Genomic DNA, 17,888 nt, shown 5'->3' with positions numbered 1-17,888 from the left:
TGGCCCATTGGCAATTTTTATGGCTTGGCAGCAGTAAAATGGAAGTTTTACTACTGAGAGCGGGGCAAATGTGGTGGGTATACTGCAACTGCAAGTTGGATTTTTATGGGTCAGTTCATCACACACACTTAGATTAGTGGAGCATATGCCCGGGGACAAGGCGGACCAAATGGGCCGATGACCCAGCTATTGGACAATGGCCAGCCCATTGTCGTAGGTCAGGAGGTGGCCTATCTTGATTTTGTTTAGGAGGGGCGCTCTTTCCCGGAGGGTGTACTTAAAGGTATCTTAATGACATGACATGATGTAAAAGAGCTCGAGTTTTAGTTTTAATAGTTCATCTTCACTTTCTTAAGGTCTATTTATTAGGTATTTATAACAGGGTTCAGTTAATATCTTCTGTATGAGATTTAAGCCTCTGAGGTTTTTATTCTAATATTTCTTTAGGACCAAGATCTCTGGGGTTCGTGTATAAATGTTGACATTAGGACCTTAAGTGGCATTTTTAAATGCTACATGTTTTTCAAATACCTAGAAAACGATCAACTATTAAATCTTTATGATGGCTACTACATCTAGCGCTTTTTTAGTAATATTTACTAAAATAACTCTTAAAACACTATATCATGTCTCCTAGCGTCAGAATAATTAATTATACATCCCAAAGTCTGGAAAACCCCCTAAGAAACCTGCAAAATGATATGGGTTCCGCTTGGGTGACCATCTCTACCCACCTGAGAGAAGTAAGCGGGCAGGACGCAGCGCTGGTCGTCGAGTCGCGAGCACTGCACACGCTCGAGCAGCTCGAAGAGATCCTGGGTGGCGGTGGCTCCGCGCAGGCGTTCCGGACTGTGGGTGACGCTGCCGCTGCCGCTTCCTCCGCCCGGCGGCTGCTGCTTCTGTGTGTTGGCCATAAAGGCATGCTGACGTCTGCAACGAAAAGACAGGAAACGGGTTACAAAAAACACGGCACGCAAAGAGTCAATCACTGGAGTGGCCGAGCTGCCACAGCTGAGCTTCAGATTGGCGAACATGCCATCTCTTCATGGTTCGTAGACAGGAGACTTGGACCTCCTTCGTTCGACTCGCTAAGCAAACACTCAAGTGCGGCACAGGGGTTAACCTCTGCTCGCTCCGCCAAGGGGTTAGGAATCGGTTTTCTTCTGCCCGCCAATTTATGGGAACAAGAACGCGATCGAAAGTGCCACTACAGTGCTCAAGACTTCCGGACTTCAAGAGGTGTTCTCAAAGAACTATCGTTGATTTCGTAAGCAGAACGTTTAGGAGATTAATGAGCCTTACTTTAGAGTCAAAAGTCAGTTAAAAAGAGTTATAAATACGGTTCTGGAGAGAGAGGTTTTGCAGGGAACTAGTTTTTCATTTAAATTGTTATTAGAGTAGAAATCAAGTGTGTTCAAAACCTTTGAATAACTTTCACTAAGTATGACTCCTTTTCCCATTTTTTTCGCATTTCCCACTGCTTTGCCAGCTTTTCTTCCCTCGAAGCGCTCGTCTGAAAGTCAAGAACTCTCTACACATCCTGAAGCCCTTTCTTTGGCTCTTCGAACATTTTCGAGCTGCTCTCACGCACTCGCACAGAATTATGAGTGGCCACTTGAACATATTCCTGAGTTCATATTTTTTCCTCGAGTTTATTGTCACTAGCGCATGTTTTTTGTGTTCAGCCTGCTCTTGCTTTTGGAGAAGTTTATGTTGACATACAAACGACGAACGCCTCGAAATGAACACATAAAACTTAAAGGATGTTTACTCTGCTGCCGTTGCTGTTGTTGTTGTCGTTGTGCAATGTCCTTTGACGCCGCTGTTGCAGCTGCTCCTCTGCTCCACATTTTTGGAAATGGCAGAAATAGCTCAGCGAAGTATCTCTTGGCTCACTCGCATCTCTGTTTATTTTTACCAGGAGGAGGAGCTCGCTGGCTGTCACTCGTAAATTAACACCTACCCATTCCCTTTGCCATCCGAGTGGAGCTCGCATATGAAATGATGACAGTTATGGGAAAAGGATATCAAAAACACGACTGTGATGAGCCTGATTGAAGACGGGGAGAGCTCGACTTCTCAGAATGCCTCAGCGTGATGATGGTTTGGATAGTTTTCAAGTGTGCTGCGAGCAAAGTGGCGGTGAAAGTGAATCTTCGTGGAAATTGGAGATTTTCCGAGGAAGGGGGTGCAGCCAACAGTTGCTAATTGCGCAACATTTCTTTAAGTTCTTAGCAGAGGTTTAATTAAAATTCAAATGCTTTGTCAAGCGTAAAACCCCCTTAACCTTCACCCATTTTCCCACCGAACTTAACCCATTTTCAAGGCAATAAAATCCAATCCATCAATGGCTTTTTATTGCTCTCCATCCATGTACAATTTAATAAATCAAATGATTTGTTTCCTCTCATATTTCTATAGCTCTACAAGCTGTGCAACATGCATTCAGCGATTTTACAACTATTTTTGTCATAGCTTGCTGGAATTACGGGAGGAAAACAATTTTATAGCATTTTTATGACAATTTTTCACATGAATTGTTCGGCAAATGGCAATGAAATCAAATCGGTAGTCGAAGAGAGCCAGAGGGAGGCTGAAGCCGAGGATGCGGATTGCAAAAGTCAACTGCAAAAGTGGCCCAACAATAGGGCCAGTGATGATGTGATGCGAACAGGGCTTTAACCTACATCTATTATGAAACCCGATGCAGATGGAGGTTTTCTCTCCGCAGAACAGAGGAAAAACACCCACCAAACAGACGTTTCCTGTGCTGCGGTTACGCCTGCGCTGAAAAACCGTTTCATTTAGCCACCTCGTTATATGCAACCACCCACATAATTAAAACCCATTACAGGCAAACAAAAAGCGTTAATTCTGGCGGGGCGGCATCTTCTAGGGCTTTTCGGAAATGTTCATTAAATGCAAATTTATGGGCACAGCCCACAGAAAACCCCCTACTTTCGGGTTCTTTACTCTCATTTGGCATGCGCAGCGCATTGCGCGTGTTTAAAGTTTAGCCGCAAAATGTGGAAAAAAGCATTGGGAGGGGCTTTGGGTGATTCGGTGAAGAAAAACAATTACCACGACGAGACCTGGAGAAGAGAACAAAGCCGGGCGGTGTTGACAGCGAGAGATAGATGGCTTCAAAAATCCCAGAAGAAAGGGTCTAAGCCCGTGGAGTGTACGGAGTTGTTGCCACAAAAGTTTTGGGTTAAGATATTCCCAAAGAGTGGCGGTGGTGCTACGTGGGAAAAACTCTTGGGTGAGCTGCAAACTAAAAATCCCGAAAGAAAGACAGGAAGAGAGCGGAAGAGAACACCTTGCAGTCGGCAGTGGGAAATGTCATTCTGCGGCAAGTCAGGTTCTTTCTAACATTGTTTTTGGCCATTCCCCAGGCGCTAATTTGGAACGTTTTTCCAAAGATATTTTCCCATTCCCAATGTGTGTGCGAGTGTGTGTTTGCCATATTTGCCAGTGAGAAATTACAGGAAATGTCCTGTCCAACGTCAAGGAAATCAAGTCCCAAAGGACAAAACCCCACACACACACACACCGGGACACTCATGCATTTCACAGCTAATAATGGGTCAGGCAAACTGGAAACTAGAGCACTCACAGATAGCATCGCAGTTGGAGAAAAGCGGGGAAATGGCCGGGGGAAAGGGAGAAACGGAGAAAGACAGGGAGCGATGCACTCGCTCCGATAAGCGGACAGGCGACATGTCAAAGGATACTCGCATGGCACCAAAAAGTCAAAGTTAGGTCCTTTAAGGGGTCGATGTACTGGTCAGGGGAGAAAAGGGCAGCACCCTGCAATTAATACTATCCCGAAATATCCTGTTCCCTTGTAGATTTCTCTGAAAAGCAAGTGAAAATGGGCTGCGAATTACCATATAATGCGTGCATTAAAAGGGTAAAAACTTCTAAGAGTTTATAAATAACTGGAAAGCATCGTAAAAATAAAACTGATATCTTTTAAGAACTTTTATTAAAGCTCTAACAGGAAGATTATTATTTTCACTCAAATAACCAGAAGTATTTTCTAAGCAAATATTTTAAAGCTCAGAAAAGTAATGAAGAAGTGGATTTTAAAATCGAATTTAAGTAACAGTAAATATTTTTTAAGCATTGAGGTAAAACTCAAAAGGTATTAAATATTAAGGATGCATTTTATACATAATCCCTGGTACAACATTTTATTTTACAATAGTAAAGTTTTAAGTTCCTGATTCTCCATGGTAAACGGCTTTTCGCATTTATGATTAATGGCTGCCGAACATTGCGAAGTAACCGCTGAGAAAATAGCCACGGAAATGAATGGTGGACGTGGTAAGGATTTAGGGAAATGGAAAATCTGCATTTTCAGGGATGGCCACACCCCGCTTTCTTCGCCTGGCCAGCGGTTCCTCCCCCCGCTCATTTTCACATTTTCCCGAGAGTCGCGACTTCCGCGCCTCGTGAATTGTCATTAAAATTAGTTCCAAGACAGCCGCTGAGATCCGAGCGAAAAGGATTCGCGCAAGTTTTTCTCATTTCCGCTGCCGGGTGGAAAACTTGCCTCTGCCCAGTTTCCTTTTGTCTGTTGGAAGAGTTAAAATCCCGATAGAAGGGGTTGTGCAAGGCTCACCCATAAAAAAGAACCCGTTTCCTCTTCCGTTCAACCTCATAAATGCAACACGTTCCAGACACTCGAAGACTCCTATAAAGATGATATCCCTTTCTTATCCTGGTACAGCCAGACCTTTCTGAATTCAGCTCATTTCCCTTTTCCACTTCTTCACACCGAGCTGGTCTCATAAATTAGCCACAAATTTGCCGGAAAAGTTTCCTCCGGCGCCTTGGAAAAAAATTTATTGCCGCTCGATCGCAGAAAAGAAAGTTAAAAGTGAAAGTGTAGCCAAGGATAAGGAATATTTATTAGAAAATTTCCAGGAGCAGCTGTGTGTGGTCAGCGGAAAGGATTTTCCCAGAATCCCTTTAAATTTTAAATTGCGATTAGGGCACTAAGTAGACCCAAATTGCCGTCAGGTTTTGAAGGGAGAGGAAAAAGGAGAAAAAGGGTTTCTGAGGTGAATTGTAGGCCAAGGATTCTGGGCAGTAAAACGATCATTACGGTACAGTTCAATGTTTCTCTTGGGATGAGTTTCAAATGGGATAGCTGGAAGTGACCTATGAAAGAATTAGCAGGGGGTTCAATTGTAACTGCAACCTCTGCATCTTATAACTGGGACATGTTAGGGGTCATGATGGAAAATAAACACAGAAATTAAGTTATAAATTGTTTCCAGAAGCTCACTGATTTGAAAACTATTTTAGATATTTCCTTTAAGAGACCTAGCAAAGTATTTTAATTAAAAGAAACCATGTTGACTTCCCCCTCTGCCAACAAAACCATTGCATAATTAGCTTTCCTCTGAAGTCTTGATAAATATGCAGAACATATTCATGTAAATATTCGAAAAAGGCGACTCGGGCAACGTCAACAACCCATTTATTCTGGCCACCTTTCCCCAAACGAGTCTCCTCGATCCCCCACTCGGTTCCTCCAACCAAGTTCAATTTGACACGCGATTGCCGTCGTTTGGGGAGCTACAGAAAAGGGGGTTCAGAACAACCTGTTGTTGGCCATGTTTTCCGCCCGTTTCGGGCAGTGCAAATGCAGCATGAAAATGCTGGTAATAACCGTTTAAACGCTGATACTTTTAATGCCTCTTACAGGTGGGTTAGTGGACGGCAAGAGGGGGCCTGCTCCGGGGCGGGTCGATTCCAGCTGAGCCACTTTGCATATTAATGAAGCGCGTCAGTCAGTCAGTTAGCATGGCTATTTATAAGGCCACGGAAGGCTCTGTTTTTGACTTGGCCTTCTTCCCTTTATCTCTGCACTGGTAGGAAATACTAATGAAGTCAAAAAATAAACTAACTTAAACTAATTTCCTAGCTAAAAAATTGTATGAAATATTTTCTCTTAAGAAATGAAAACGCGAAGAAATCAAATATTGGTCTTAAGTGAATTTTCCTTCTTTAAGCCTCTCAAACGTCCCTTAAATCTATAACTAATTAAAATTAAATGTAATAATTTCTTCCAGTGTAGCTGAGTTCCTTGGCGTGGAATTAATGCAGACAAGGCACGCGCTTCTCCATAATGCACGTGCCGATGTTTAGCTCCCTACTTACCATACATCCCCATTTTGTCACCTCACCGAAAATCGTTGACCAAAATTTTTGGCGCGCTTTTCCCTTTGGCCAGGTGTCGTGTTCGCACACCTTAGTCATAGCTCTGTGGCTTTCTAACTTTGGCTAATGGGTTGGCATACAGCTCCCCCGAAATGCTATGTGGGCGACGGCAAGAAGGTCGCAACTTGCAATCTCTGGTGTCAAATCTTCGCCTCGGGGTGTCGTTAATTTCCAATTATTGCCAAGCGGCTGGAAATATGTGGGTTGTCGTGGCGGGATTGCCTCATGTTGGCCCAGCTAAAAGTAAGCATTATCCATTGTAATCGCCCCGCTGGAAATTTGCAACGCATTTCCGCCACAGCCGAAAATCTGAAATCTAAAATCTGACAAAGATGCGACATTGAGGGATTGCCGGATTGGCGGCAAGGCGCGATTGATGGATGGCCGTATTGGGCTGATTAAATTAAATGCTTAATTGCCGCTGTGTGGCAAGTCCGTGTTAGTGGGTTAAACGTCGACGGGTGATTATTACCGCACTCGGGGATAAAACGCGCGCTGGAAGCGCGCTTAAAACCGCCAGCGACTCGCGCGCGTTTTCGACGAGGCAATATATTCTTATTATGGCTCCTACTTAGGTTGGCTGTGCCATATTGCGGGCTTATTTTTATTAAGTTCCTAACGAGCTTATTGCCATAGAACCCAAAGCAATATCTAATGACTTGCGCATGCAACAGAAAATTTCTAGTGGTTTCCAAGCGACATGTGCGCGTTTTATGTGGCCCAATTTTTATTAAGTCAAGTTTCTGCACGAACAAGTTTGAGTATTTAACTGAATTTGCATTTACAGTGGGTTTTTATAAAATAAAATAAAATAATAAAAAATAAATCTGTACGAGTAAACAAGAAAAACGCTTGTGGTTCTTCCCGCCAGCGATTCATGCGCGTTTTTCCACACTCGACCGCTAATAAAACGCCTCGAATTATTTTGATTGCCTGCTAATGCAACTTCCTCCACAACTGCAGACTTCTAATTATGTTGGCTGCTGTTGCTCGCATGTCTTTTGACCATTTACAAGCAGTGGGTTAACCTGACCCCGCATCCCCCGCCCCGGAAGCAGTTGTCTGGGTGCGGGCACAAAAATACAAATTAGGAGTCGGCTGGAGCTGGGCAAATTATGATTGCACGTCTGCGCACTTTTTGAACTCCACTCCACTCCACGGCGAGATCTCGGACGCCCGAGGGGATTCCCATTTTGGCCAGACGGATATGCATGTGTGGGATTGGCTTAACGGTTTCTTCTTATTTTTAGATTTTTCATCCGATCGCAGCCAATTGATAGTCACACGAGTTCCTCTGTTGACTTAGCTGACTTGCAAAAAATAAATCCGCAAAAAGAACGCCTAACGAGGGTGCGAAAAAAAAAACGCAAAAGGGTTAGGCCATATCACCTTACACGTTTCCCTGCTTTTTGTTTGTAGTTACCCCTCTCACAGCTGTTAGGGCAAGGAATTGGGAAAGCCATCATCATCATCATCAGCACTATCGCTCATTAATCATAAATTTAATTAACAAAGCAGCCCAAGGAGCTGACAAAAAGGTTTTCCTTGGCCTTAAGGTTTTCGGGAAACAGGGTCTTCGATATCCCTTATGTAAGATCCCGATAATCCATAACTCATTCGCGATTTTTGCGGTTTGTTTTTCACGCCGAGCAAACAAACCCCAGAAACAAATGACATTTGACGGTTTGCAAAAATAAAGGAATAGGTATAGGGGATATTTGCATATTTTATGCATTATGCCTATTTAGAGCGCACTCCCAATCGCAATCCGAATCGGAATCCTGTCGAGTGCATATTGGCAGGCAGACGGGGCTAATTAAGGCCCATTCCGAATTCAAATGGCAAATCAAATAATTTGCATAATTTTTGCATATGTCACGGGGCGACATAAAGAGACATAATAAGAGATAGGGGGACTTTTGTCAATATTTGCTTACATGACATTTATGCCTAGATACGCAAACGTAATAAATGGGGTTTGTTTGGTAAACGAAGGCGACCATCAATTGCAAGAAAGGCAATCAATGTCTGAAACATTTAATTGTTTCTGTTGCCTAAATTCTTGAATCTTATTTCAAAATGTATACATACAGCAGATTTTTCATGTAGCGTTTGCGTGCCACCAGTGTGTAGGACTCCTTGTGTGTATGCGTCAAGTATTTCATTTTGTTTGAGATCAGTTTTGAGATTTTCGAACAGGTAGAAATGCACTCTTCCCTTGGTCAGGTATAGTTCACTTTTCTTTATTGTTTTCTTAGGTCAAGATTTGCTCTTTTCTGTTACAGAGCAGGTAGTTCTTGATTTTTCTGTTTGATTGGGCTAGCACTTATCCATAGATATTGCACAGTAAAGTTAACACTAAGTATGAGCAACTAAGCTTGTAAATTTCCCCAGTTCTTGTTTGGTATCTTTGAGATACATTCGCTCTTTTCGTTTCGCAGTTTATTTCGTTTTCGTATTTATTGCAGCGAACTTGACCCACTGAGTCGATGCGGAACCCGATTTTGTACAACCTAACCGCACGAAGAATATCGTTAAACTGAATTCTGTGTGCGCTGGAAAAAGGTCTGCGGAGTTGTAGATGTAGTTTTTCAACCCCCGCTCCGAAGCATGTTCGATCGGTGCGCTGCACAGTGGGCTGGCAAGAAACAAATGTTCGATCACCAACATTTTGTCTTGAAAATGTAAGCATTATACCATAAAAGATAATTATAAAAATGTAAAAATTGCATATCTGTTTGATAAATTGGTTAAAGAATCACTATAGAATAAAGGTTTTCTATTAGTCTTAAGGCGGATCCGTTGCCCACTGTTCGGTGTTGGAGTTGCAAGCCGGGTTTCAACTCGAACTCGAACTTGAACTTGCTCATAAGGCATCACTCGATACCGGTACCGGATACGAGCGTGTCACAAAAGGCTCGGTTTATTTTCGTTTTGGGGTTGGCCCCTGTCCATTTCCAGCTCTGAACAATAGGCCTATGAATTCCGTTCGGGGAGTTCTCTTCTACAATTTCCAACCCAAGTTGGTCGCACATGCAAAGCACGCAAGACAATAGGACTGTCCACCTCTTTTTCTGCGCAGTCGAGAATAAGTCATTAACACCTGAACTGGGCGCAGGCTCACTGAACTGACGGATCAGATATCAGAATTACGGAGATGTTGGTGGGAAGGGGAGTGATGTCGGATGAACGGATTGCAAACATGAGGAAGTAGAGACTACATTGTCGCAGAGACCAACATAATATGGACAAGGCTGATTTTGGATTACATGAAGTTAAATACCATTTCAGTTTTGACTTTTTTTTATCATTATATTATTTAGAATGCTCAAATGGGCTTAGAACACTTCAAAATGGAATATTGTTTCATTACATCTTATTTTATAAATTTGTTACCATCTATGTCTCCTCAATTACCTTGCGATGTCCTACCCCATTAATACCTAATAGCTCCTACTTTTCGACCTGCTCATCTGTTGCCTCAACAGTCCACACCCAACGTTGCCCCGAACAACAGCTGACCTAATGCTTGCGATCGGACTAATAAGTAACTCCCCAACCTTATCATTAAAATTCAATTCGATTTCACATCACTTCCATTTCCACTTCCTCTGGTGTTACTCTCTATCTCCAGTATTTTACCTGAACCCATTTGGGATCTGTTCCCATTCGAAACGCTTTATTAACCGTGTTTTCGTTTAGTTTTCCTTTTCTGTTTTTTCTTTCCTTCTGGAGTGCAACTCTTCTTCGCCTCATCTTCAGTTTCCAATGTTGGCCATAACTTTCTATCCATTGTTTCTGGGGCCTGTGCCTATCTTTCCATACGTCCATCCCTGTTTTCCCTGCTTGTTGCCCCGACTGAGGTTTTAATGGTCGTTCCGCTAGTCACTCAACGCTCAACACCTCATAATTCTATTGTCTTTCGACCTGTCCCGCGTTTGTTTCTTCTGCCGTGTGCGAGTTTGCATACATAATCATGATAATCAGCGTCTTCTGGGCTTCCTCCCCTCGTTAACTTCACTTTCTGCCGCCGCTTCTTCTCGGCTAGTTTATTTTTCTTATTCATTTTCCTTTTTTTTTAAATATGCAAATTTGTCGCCAGTCGACGACGCACTCCACCCAGATTTTTTTCGCTCTTCGAGTGAGTTTTTTTCTTGGCTTTTTTATGATTTTTTAATTTGCAGCTCACTTGAAAGTGAGGTTCTCTTGGCCCTCTCTTTCTGTGTTATTTTATTCTAATTGTCTTCTCAGGTGTCAAAGGCGCCTGCGCACGCGTTTCCCACCCCAAAACGTGAAAAAACGGGGCATAGGGAAATGAAAGGGGTCGCACCTCACCCTACAACCCTACATAAAAAGCACTTTTAGGGGTGAGTACAAAAAATCCCTTTTTTAGTTTGAATTTATAATTTCTGGTCCAAAATTTTGTACTCCTCATTCTCGTTCATTATGATTTGTTCGCTCAATTGGTAGAGTTGATTTGTATTAATTTTTTTCTGGTCGAAAATCTGAATTTCCAGTGAAAATTTACATAATTTTATGAATTTTTATGTGCGGCAATTGACAGAAACAAACCATAGAAAATTGAACAAAAATAAACTATAAAATTGTTAGGGTACATCGGATTGTCTGCATAAAATTAGGATATAGATTTTATAGTTGTGAAGGAGGTGGTAACTTGGGTTTCTGAAGAACAATGAACAGATTTTTTTGTACGTCGGTTTTGTACAGTAATTTTGTGGGTTTATAATGTGATATAATAAAAAATGATACTATTTTATTGAAGTTCAGTTTACCTAATTTTGGGGATAATTTTAAATTTTTGTTAAACCAAATATTACCTTATATTTATTATGTTACTAAGCCATTTAAGACCTCTTTTAACTTAGGAACTGAATAATTATACTTTTGTAAGAGTGAAGTGAGACACTTTAATTAAGAAACAAAAATACAAAATTCGTGTTGCAAATTCATGACATTTTCCTGGGGCTCATCCCATCAACTGATCAAATATTCATTGTTCCTGTAAGTCCGGCCCCATTCGACCATGACATTGATAGCAGACGTTAACCCATGACTAACTAGCTTTGCGCGCCCCATTTACAAAAAGAAAGCAAATTCACCGGGTAAAAAACGCAAAAGCTAATTCATTTCAATGAAAATTTCCGCAATTACAGAACGAAATTAAATGTTAGAAATGTCCAACGGCTCTGTGTATTTTTTCCCATACAGTTGGACTTTGCGGCGGGTGGGGGTGGAGTGTGGGAAAGGGGGTGGTGCAGAAAAGAGGCTGTTAAGGGAGGCTGTCAGTCAAGCAGACGCCGCTGCAGCAAAGTACATTAACCCATGTTGTGGAGGCCTCACTCGAATGGGAATTGCTTGGGAAGGCTGTCCCCTAACAGCCCCTCTACCACCCCTATCACCACCCCTTCGCCACCCACAAAGGCCACTCAGGGGGGAGGAAGAGAAACAGCCACAAAACGGGAGCGACAACGACACCCTTTGGAAACATTTCTACTGCTGATTGTATACGCGTGTATCCACAGTTGAGGGCAAAATTATGATGGTATGTTAAATCCGAATTTCGAAAATTTTAATTTGAAATCTGCTAAAATTCAAGCTTACAGGGTAATCGTTAAGCTATAACGATTATAATAATAAGTATGATGAAATAAATATTTGATATTATAGTATCAAAAAGGCATAAAAATGTTAATAATAATATTCTTGTTTGTTATGGTATGCCTTAATTGTACAAAAAACTGGTTAGGTGCAAAAAAATTATATTTTTAAGATATTTAAAAAAATTTTTTTTTTTGGAAATATTTTAATATAGGAATACAATTTACTTATATTTTCTTAGACTTCCACATCCCCTATTAAATTTTATTTTATTTGCGGGCTTATTTATTTGCTTTTGGGTGTGCTGTATGCAGATATCCATGTAGTTAGGTTTGTAGATTTGCATGTTTTTGTTACGCTTGTTAAATTGCTGCAAATGCTCGGAAAAAAGCTGTAGCATACCGATTTTAGCAAAAATCCCAAAAGGCCACTGTAAAAGCCATTTTAAAATAAAGAAAAAGGTTAAATGCATGATACGCACTTTAACTCAATTTCTAATACTAATTTTGGCTTAGTGTAGGTAAATATAGATTCAACCCAACATTTTCCTAACGCCCTTAAGTTGAGCACTTGCTGCATTGGCGCATTTTTGCAATGTTTCCGTTTTGAATTCACTTTTCAATCCCCTGTTGCCCCGCTCTTTTCCCTTTACCCTTGTCGCCTCCCATTTTCCCCCACATTTCCCCAACCCTTTTGCAAATTAACAAACCGAGTTGAGCCTCGTCCTGAGTTCAGGAGCTGCGAAATGCAAAATGCTGCTGAAACTGTCTCGCGAGTGTCTCGGCTTTTCCCCCTAAATCAACCCCCGCTTTTCCGCTTTCCTCTGGGCACACATAATTAAAACGTCATCGTCGCTGTCGTATTTGTTGCTGTTGCTGGTATAATAGTCAGCGCTTTTTGTGCACTCCTCGGGCTAAAGGATATTATATCAACTTTGCCAGCGAGGAGTTTCGTGAGCCATCAGGAGGTTATAAATGCGTTTTACTGCCAGAAGAGGAGGATATATTCGTGTACGCACCAGTGTCATGGGGTTTAAAGAAAGTAACTAGCTATAAAAGAAGAAAATGAAGTACATATATATGGATCAATGTAAACTTAGTTAAAACTTAGTATAAGTTCAAATGAATTTTATATTCACCTTTGAAGTACAAGCATCAATCTAACATTTATTTATAAATAGAACCAGGGTATTTTATCTTCTATGACAGATCCCTCGATATGGCTACCTTAACAACAAGCGAAGCACTTGAACAGGTTCACACGACTACCAATCCCACTCTACTTCTCTATAATTCACCCCTAGAATTTCCTCATTTAATGAAATTTAAGCAGCCTCCTGCCAACCTGCAGCCTCTTCAGCAGCTTCGGGTTTATAAGCATTCTCATTGAGGGTTTCTTTTCTCTTAGTGCACGGCAGACTTTTCAGCCAAAGGAAACACAGTGGGCGAGTCCTGCTGGCAAAGACTCTCCTTGTTGGCTCAACAATTCAGAAAGGCTGAGTTCTTGCATAATTGGAATGCATAATGTTTGGGTTCTGCATCAGGAAACTCAGGCAATCATTCGGCAAATTTCAACAGTTTTCGGATAAACTAATTTGCTGGTGAAATTTGCATATTCGGGCATCGAATGTCGGGCAAACTGGTTTCGATCGCATCTCTCAGATAGCATTGAAAAATGAGAATCCAATAAAGGCCAGAGAGGTCGCAGAGTTGAGGGGTTAAAGAGCCAAAACGCTGTGCTTAAGAGGAGTAAAAATTCAACATGCGGGCCCCGGAGCAAATCGCAGACAGTGAACACACAGAGGGAACTCTCTCGTGCACATAAACAGTGCAGTGTCCCTACAATGTATTGTGAACACTCTGGTAGAAAGGGGGGAAAGGGTGGGATTTAAGAAGAAATATACCATAGAGAGTCCTTACAAGTACGCAGACAGGCTGTTTAGCAGGGAAAGTTTAAGTTTTCTCAGTATTAACGAAGTTCTAATACTCTAACAAGAGTTAGGAACCTTTTCTAGTTAAAGGGTTCAAAGGTATCCCTATTTTTTGCGGTAGCCAATTATTTTGATAATTGAGAATATTACAAATAATTCTGATATATCTCAAATTGGCAGGGATTAAAATCGAATAGTTATTTAAAAATTGTTAGGTGTTCCCTTAGAATCTAGGGTATTGTACAGGAGACAGACAGTACATTATTTCATCAACGTTGACAAACTCATCGTCGGACGTTTTTAGATCTGGGTGTCCTGGCTGTTTGGTGCGCCCTGTGCGAATGTCCTGCGAGTGTTTATATGTGCGAGGGCAATGCAAATTTGCTGTCACACGCCTTTAAAGCCAATTTCAAGGCACCTCTGTCTCGCTTTCGCTTGCCTATTTGTACTTGCCTGTTGTCCGGAGTTAATTTTTTCAATTAAGTGAGCTCCTGTCCTGCTGTTTCCCTCCCCATCCATTGGCCTTTCCAATTTAATTGCTCTGCACCGACTATATATGCTGAATAGCAAAAAGTTTCCCCCAGAAAGTTTGCGGGGCTTAAGCTATTTATAGAGCTGAATGGGTCTCCTGCACTTTCCCAATCCCCCAAAAAGTCATCCATCCAACAGTCAAAAGTCACAAGTGGAAAAGCTTCTTCAGAATGTATTCCGAATGATGCTGGGAGAGTTTGGCTCTTGGACTTTCAACTGGCTGGCAGGAAAGCCAATAATGAAATTATATTAGCAATATTCTGTGAGAAAAAATGGTTGAGGGAAAACGAGTTCAGCCAAGGGCAAAACGGAAAAGTTTCCGGAGAAGGAAATGCAACGAGTTTGGCAGAGGCAGATGGTTTATCTTTAAGATGGCTACTAATGAAAAGTTGGTCTAGAATACAATTGTTAGGATTAATTTCTTCAAAAAAGGTGTTGAAATACTTCCATAAAATTTCATTGTAGGTTATTCGGAGTCTTGGTGGGTTTTTAAAGTAATGTATGTATGTATGTATGTTTTGTGCTGAATTTTCCTCTTCTGTTTTTATGATAATTTATTTTTCGTATTCCCTAATGAGCCGTGACCGGTAGGTTTTATCTTTGACACCATCGAACATGTGCTAACCATTTTCCAATAAAAAAACAGAACCGAAATGGGAACAGAACCAGAAACACATTGGGGAACGTGTCACAAAATGTGTTTTTAATTTGCCCAACTCATGCCAGGGGTCAGGTGTAAAAATGCACTGTCCCTTTCAGCGGATTCCACATGGCGACCACACACGCTAGCCACGCCCCCGCCGCCGCCCTTTTATTTGGGCCTTGTCACAGGCTGAATCGTAATTGCCTGACATTTTGGCTCGTTAGCGGCGGTAAAATTGCAATAATTGATGGCAAACAAAAATATTTTAATTAATTTCAATGAATGGCTGAATCCTACACCTCCTCCTCATGTTCTTCTTTTTTTTTGCATAGCAGATCCCATTTAGGCTGCGTTTTATGGCCGTGCTCCTTGGTTCATTATTAAAGCCACCTTTTGTGGCTGGTTTTTATGTCTCTTCCACTCCGGTGGCCTCAAAAGGTGTCTGAGAAATGGGAGTGTTCCATTTGGAGCAGCTCTTCAGGTGTCACTTGAGTGCCACTTGGTCACTACTAATTAAAATTGCTTATGCCGCACACCGTAGATGAGAATTCAGTTTATAGCCTACATTTCACTCTCGCAAATTGATTGAGTTAGGCTTAAATATTAATGAGTTTTAAGTGCGTGCTTCTCCCGTAATTTGATTGCCATGTTTTCATGGGGGATATTATTCATATTATTTGCTCTGTCAGAGACACACAGGATTTTCTTTATTTTCTCTTCTGCCTCCTGCATCCGAAAATAGACTTCAATTTGTGCGAATTTTATGGAAATGTTGTTGTCTTTTCCGCCTTCGCAACATGAAAAGCGTTTGCCTTGGGCACACCTGTGCCCAAGAGGAAAAAGTTCCAGGCTCTGAGGAGTTTTCCCTCCTCGAGTTTTTCTTCATTTGGTTGACCCCCCGGGGTCAGTTGCTCCTCATCTCTTTCTGCACCGACTTTTCGCCTTGTCATTCCATTTTGACTGGTCATTTCTCATTTCGGCTATTACGCATTCCTTACTTCGGCCAGATATCCTAGTTTCTGCGTGGGAGCCTGTCAGGTGGTGGGGAAAAACATGAACGGTGGTCTGCCCATTTTAATTAAACTTCAATTTATTTTATTGCAATATTTATCGCCCCCTGGGCATATGGAAAAGGCCATTTCATTCAACTCTCTGCGCAACATTGTAATTAGAAAAGAGGAAAGGTTGCAGGGGAAAGAAGATAAAAAGAGTAAAGGAAAGTTAGGCTGGCCTTTTGCAATAACTCGGTTTGAAATTCTCTCAGCAAAATTCTGACCTAGTTTAAATTTATTACAAGACCTAATTGTTTTTAATTGGCTAAGCTAAAACAGTTAAAAAAGGGATGAGCCTTAAAAGACAGCCTTAATTTAGCATTATAATGAAGTACTTTACATTTAGGTCAAACAATTTGTGAAGGCTTCAGTAAAACGAAAAAATATGTAAATGTAGCTTAAGCCAAACTAATTAAAGGTAATTGGTTAACGATATTTGCCTTGAAAAAATTGGCATTGGACTAATGGTTACAAGAAACGGCCATGAATTCCCAAGATTTATTTGCGAAAATAGTAGGGTTCTCTGAACTCCCGTTCAATCTTTAGGCTCTACAGAGCTCCGGCTTCAAAGATCCCTTCCCAGGAGGCCATGAAACATCGCCCTTTTTGAAGGGAAAATCGCATGACCGACCAGGCAAGGGTTCACTGGAGGCGATAAAATATACTCGTACGTCGTGCAATATACACATATTGCAATTCAAGATCCCATTCCCACTGCCACGACGTTCTTATCAAAAGGCCTGGTTGGCGACAAGTTTCTCACGTTTTATCGGGAATCTTTTTTGCTTTTTCGACGGCAACAAAAGTTTTCCATCGTCCTGAATATATTTCTTGTATTATTTGTTGTCGCCTGTCTGACAGGCAAGCCCACAACACTTGTGCGAACCACTTGATATTGCTCTGTGGCATTCTATACATCCACCTCTTTCTATCTGCCTGTGCCCATCTCTTTCCACCTTTGCCTTCTTTTTCATAAATATATATCTGCGGCACGCAGCATCTTTGCCACATTACCACATTTATCAATAAAGTGCTCGCAATATTGCAACTTCGAACCGTCGAGGAAGAGATCCCAGCCAGAGGGAGATGGGCAGAGGCAATGGTTTGGGGGCGTGCCATCTCTTTCCGTCACAGAGCAAGTGCCTGTGGCAGTTTTGCAGTTTGCAGTTCGCAATTCGCACAATGTCCCGTTATCTGGCTGCCGCCGTTTGACAGTGGGCGGTTTTATGTTTCGGTTTTTGGTCCCAGCTTCATCGTTTGCCGCCTGTCAACAACATAAATAATATTCGGAGAAGTGTGAAGGAATGCGAGACAGTGCGAGCTGCCAGCGGCAAAAATGAGATGGATTTGGAAAAGTTTTGGAGAAATTCAAAATACGCTTTCCATAGTAAGATTTATTATTCAGAGCCTTAGAGAAGATTGCTTTGAAAGTATTCGAATTTATCAATTTTACTTTAGTTAATGTTTAAATTATTTAAACTGTTAAAAGCAAGCCCTTTTAAAAACGGTCGGGGTGCAATCAATTCCATGGATCGACATCACCCTTCTATGCGATTCTCAACAAAGGTAGCTAGTAAGATGTTCCTCGGCATGAAAAAAAGTTATACTTATTTTATAATTGAATTCAATATTATAATTACATTTTTAATGGAACTATGTCATACTTATCCAAATGACTGACTATAGCTAATATGCCCTAAGTCACTACGTCACCGCTGACTGAACACTGCACATCAGCGACCAAATATTGAATACAATAAAATATTTATTGAATTACGGAAGCTGTCGCCGTGATTCGAGAGTGTTTCGCTTGATGCTTTCCGAGTTCGATATAGTTTTGTGGGAACGGATGGTTTGGGGCGAGAAACAAGACGTTACA

At 41.5% G+C, this 17,888-nt stretch overlaps 1 protein-coding gene across 5 annotated transcripts in view; it reads right to left on the bottom strand.

Moving 5' to 3' along the window:
- The window catches only part of LOC108033628 (rap1 GTPase-activating protein 1), an 84,370-nt gene that overhangs the window by 38,997 nt on the left and 27,485 nt on the right, over positions 1-17,888 (bottom strand). For 4 of the 5 annotated variants that reach the window (XM_044094288.2, XM_050885511.1, XM_017108031.3 and 1 more), the window contains exon 3: positions 735-930. In XM_044094288.2, coding sequence (XP_043950223.1) covers positions 735-930 — 196 coding nt within the window. Of the gene's footprint in view, positions 1-734; positions 931-8,325; positions 8,513-17,888 lie in introns of those variants that run through there. The other variant, XM_017108032.3, reaches the window with a different exon arrangement.

Source organism: Drosophila biarmipes, chromosome 2L (genome assembly GCF_025231255.1).
Source record: "Drosophila biarmipes strain raj3 chromosome 2L, RU_DBia_V1.1, whole genome shotgun sequence".
Taxonomy (NCBI): Eukaryota; Metazoa; Arthropoda; class Insecta; order Diptera; family Drosophilidae; genus Drosophila; species Drosophila biarmipes.
The sequence above is the reverse complement of the archived record's forward strand: the minus strand, read 5'-3'. Positions and strand labels throughout refer to the sequence as shown.